The 3,844-nt window shown below is 33.6% G+C and overlaps 1 protein-coding gene across 1 annotated transcript; it reads left to right on the top strand.

The window, feature by feature from the left end:
• Positions 1–666: 666 nt before the first annotated feature.
• LOC141706011 (CRIB domain-containing protein RIC6-like) lies at positions 667–2,513 on the top strand. Its single transcript, XM_074508856.1, has 4 exons — positions 667–1,018; positions 1,306–1,409; positions 1,524–1,620; positions 1,746–2,513. Exons 1-4 carry the CDS (start codon positions 961–963, stop codon positions 2,246–2,248), a joined length of 762 nt encoding a protein of 253 aa, XP_074364957.1. The 5' UTR covers positions 667–960; the 3' UTR covers positions 2,249–2,513.
• Positions 2,514–3,844: the final 1,331 nt, after the last annotated feature.

Below are 3,844 nucleotides of genomic sequence, written 5' to 3'. Positions count from 1 at the left end.
TCAAACAGTGCCAATTTACAGACAGTATAACATGGTAAATTTATTGTGAATGAGAGTATATTATTATTAACAATACATATATTTGGGATCTATTTTGAGAAATGTACTAAAAAAAGTGTACTAACTTAAGATATATCACTCTCATATTAAATCGGACACTTCCAAACAGTTGTTGACATGACATAATGACAAGCTAAACTAATTTTTAAAATAAATTATTTCTTTATTAATTTTCTCTCCTTTTTAATTATCTTTTCTTCCACGGCTAATTCTGTTTCTTTTTCTTTTTATCTCATTCTTTCTTCAATATCATTGTAATTTTGTAATTAACATATTTGAATAAAATATAATATATGTTTATTAAGACATATAAATTACTAATATCAAATTATAAATAAATAACTTAGTACATAATTATGTATATATTATATTATAAATATATAATACACTATCATTGATATATTTGAAAAGTAATATATATTAACTTTTAAATATTAATGCAATTAAAATAAATATTATATAACTCCGTATATGCACGGAACTAGTGTGGTTATTCATAAAAATAAACCTAATAAGAAGTGAAAAAATTGAAGTCCTAGATTCTCGATTATTGTCTAGTTAATATTAACCCATATTGGAAACTAACAATTCATTAATTACCAATGAAAAAACGAAACAGTAGCCTTCATCATCATTTTTAAGGAGAGGTAATCAATCTTTACCTCGAGGGCAGGGGGTTGCTCTGCAATTCTTTTGTGCAGTACCCTTCTTCCTCATTTTACAGCCCTATTAATAATTTATGCAGTAAAAATTATATATATTTACACCAGGTTTCCCTTTTTCCCCTTGAGAAATTTCACCTAATGACCCTTATGAATTTAATTTGAGCATGATCTGGGGTGAAATTTGAAGTTCCCTCCCAAATTAAAATTTCAGCCAAGAGGATTGCATTTCAGGAGAATGGGAACAAGAATGAAGGGCCTTTTAAAAGGCCTTAGGTACATTTCAAACATATTTGGTGAGTCCTTTTCTTCAAATTTTATGTCTTCTGTTGAGCATTCCTAGTTTTGAAAGCCTGCAGTTTTATTCCTTGCATGTTTAATATCTAATGCATGCAAAAGTTTGATTGGTATATAAAGTTTAGTCTAGCACTAAACAGTAAGGTAACTTTGGAACCATGTACATTTTTGGTGTATTACAAAATTTTTTAATCTCCAACCGTGGGGAGACCTCGGATAGGCAAAGGCAAAAGACAAAACTAACCTTTTGATGAATTGAAGTAATAATTTGAGGAAAATGGTGCAGAGGAGGCAAAAGAACATGAAATACAGATTGGCTTACCAACAGATGTTAAACATGTGGCTCATATAGGGTGGGATGGCCCTTCATCTGGTGAATCTCCAAGCTGGGTATAAATCTGCTGAGTATAAGATTAATTGCAACTTTTGATATTTTTATTTTAAAAAAAAAAAAAAAAATTGCTACAGCAGATGATCCTAGTGCACTTTTTTTTCTTCACACAGATGAAGCAGTACAATGGAGGGGGAGTGGTTCAGTCAGCGCCTCTTAATGTATCTGGACAACCTCGAGAGAATCCTCAAGTCAAATGGGTTTCTCAAGGTTAGAGTTTGATTCTGAAACCATGAATGTTTTAAGTATAAACTGCTGGTAGTTCTTGGTCATTTTTTTTTATTTTAGATAAAAGAGAGAAAACTCAAACTCTTGGAACTGATCTAATTTTGCAGATTCAGCAAGGAGGAAGAGCACAAAATCTTCAGCTAGAGACCTACCAGAATTGCCAAAATCATCACGGTGCCAATTTACAGACAGCTCAGCAGCAAGTCCATCTCCAAAAAGGGATCCATCCAAGTCAAGGTCGAGGAGATACCAAAAATCAGATTCTGAAGGCAGTGGTAGAAGCGGTCGAAGGGCCAAGGAGTTGAGCAATGATGCAACTGATTCGCCTTCAACTCCAACCTCTAGAAAACCAGCAGATGGTCCAAAGAAATCTAGACACAGAAAATCCAAAGAATCCTCTCTTAGATCATCAAAATCAAAGGACAAGGGGTCGTACGTTAATGACGGATCAACAAAATCTGAAGATAGTCTCTCTCTAACTCCATTCTCCGACCCTGAATCTGATAATGCTGATTCATCAATAGGGTCATCTGGTAATAAAGGTTTACCAGCTTCCAGGCTGAAACCCTTTGTACAAGAGGAAGAAAAGGGAAAAATCTTGGTGTCTTGAATAACAGGCTGAATATTCATTTTTGCTTGCAAATTCTTTTAGCTAGTAATTTATTCAACTGAAGAGGGAAAGAATAGGTATCACTTGTTGGGGGATTTTGTAAAATCCAACCATAGCAAGTGTTAAAATTTTGACAATACTTCCTCATCCGATGAGCAGAAGTTAGAGCATTGATCCTACCTATTCTCCTTTTCATGCAAGTTGTAACAACATTGGCTATAAGAACAATAAACCCGGCCTCAAGCCCACTGCGTTCAAGATGAAATGGTTAACGCATCTCTGCAGGCAAATATAGCAATCACCACCAATCGGACATTACATAACGTTAACAGTTAACATTACTTTAGATTATATGGAAAAACTGTACAAGAAACTAACAAAAAATTTAACAGAAAACCGAGTCATCATTATATGTATTTTATGAGTTGCTTTTAATACAAAGCATTAATATATGCACCCCATTTATGCATCGAATGAAATTTTAAACCCTCGACCTCTTAGGAGGAGGACTATAATGCTATGAATAAATAGATATTTGTGACGCCCTCAATCTCGGGGTTAGGAAATGAGAACTCACACATCTTAATCTAATAATTAAATAAGCAAGTAGCTATAAAGCAGTTCTACGATATCATTTCACAATATACTTTACCAAACACAGGGCATTCTACTTTATTTGTTCTAGGTGGCAGATTTCCAGCTTTTGAGTTAAGGAAAGGTTTTGAAAGATAATGTGGGGCTTTCAAGGAACAAGGCTCAATGATGGACGAAAACCGACATTCATCACAAATCATTAAAGGATCAGAATAGATCTCTCAAAAAAAAGAGGAAAGCAACAGTATTTCAATATATGAAATCAATCATATTATCAACAGATTTAAGAATCAGGATTCTCGAGGTTTAAGCTTCACATTAACATAATCAACTCTTTTCAAAACAATATAAACCATTTTCATTTTCAAGAATCAATTTACTGAACAGAAAGTTTCAGTTCCCTTTTTAAATAATCATTTAGAACCCTTGATTGGATCACTTTATCTTTCCATTTCATTATAATATGGGTGAACATCCCGTACCGACCTCCATCCGGTCTTTAAGGTACCAATCGGCATAATTTCAGCCTTAAGTTGGACTAGCCCCGTTAGCCTCTTACCATGACTGGACTAGTCCCACTAGCCTCTTACGTCCCAATCCAATCCATCAGGAATTCGTTTGGAAAACCTTGAGTTGGAAAAATAAATAGGTTTTCTAAAAATCCATTTTATCATTACCAAGAATATGAAATCATTCGGACTCTTTCGAGTCGAAACTCATTCTTAAGTCAGATTTTAAGAAAAACAAAGTCCAGGGAGTGATTCAAGGATAAACAAGGAACAATTCTTAAGGATTCTGTATCAAGGATAACAAGGCATTTAAGTTAGAAGGATCAATATCTATTTAGGGATCAATAGGGTGATCAGAAAATAAGGTATCATTAAACAGGGTTCACAAGGATAATTATAGGGTTCAATACAATTCATGGCTTAATAAATAAATTGAACATAAAGGATAGGTTATCAAAGGGTTGAATCAACAAGCTTATCAATAACAGTTTAT

The sequence above is a fragment of the Apium graveolens genome, chromosome 2 (assembly GCF_009905375.1).
Source record: "Apium graveolens cultivar Ventura chromosome 2, ASM990537v1, whole genome shotgun sequence".
NCBI classification, from domain to species: Eukaryota; Viridiplantae; Streptophyta; class Magnoliopsida; order Apiales; family Apiaceae; genus Apium; species Apium graveolens.
This window is presented reverse-complemented; position numbering and strand designations above follow the sequence as displayed.

Bases quoted from the DNA above. Each gene is read 5' to 3' on its own strand.
- LOC141706011 (XM_074508856.1), top strand. From the start codon at position 961: ATGGGAACAAGAATGAAGGGCCTTTTAAAAGGCCTTAGGTACATTTCA. The intron at 1,410-1,523 runs GTATAAATCTGC...TTCTTCACACAG, and splicing joins CTGGTGAATCTCCAAGCTGG to ATGAAGCAGTACAATGGAGG. The intron at 1,621-1,745 runs GTTAGAGTTTGA...CTAATTTTGCAG, and splicing joins AGTCAAATGGGTTTCTCAAG to ATTCAGCAAGGAGGAAGAGC.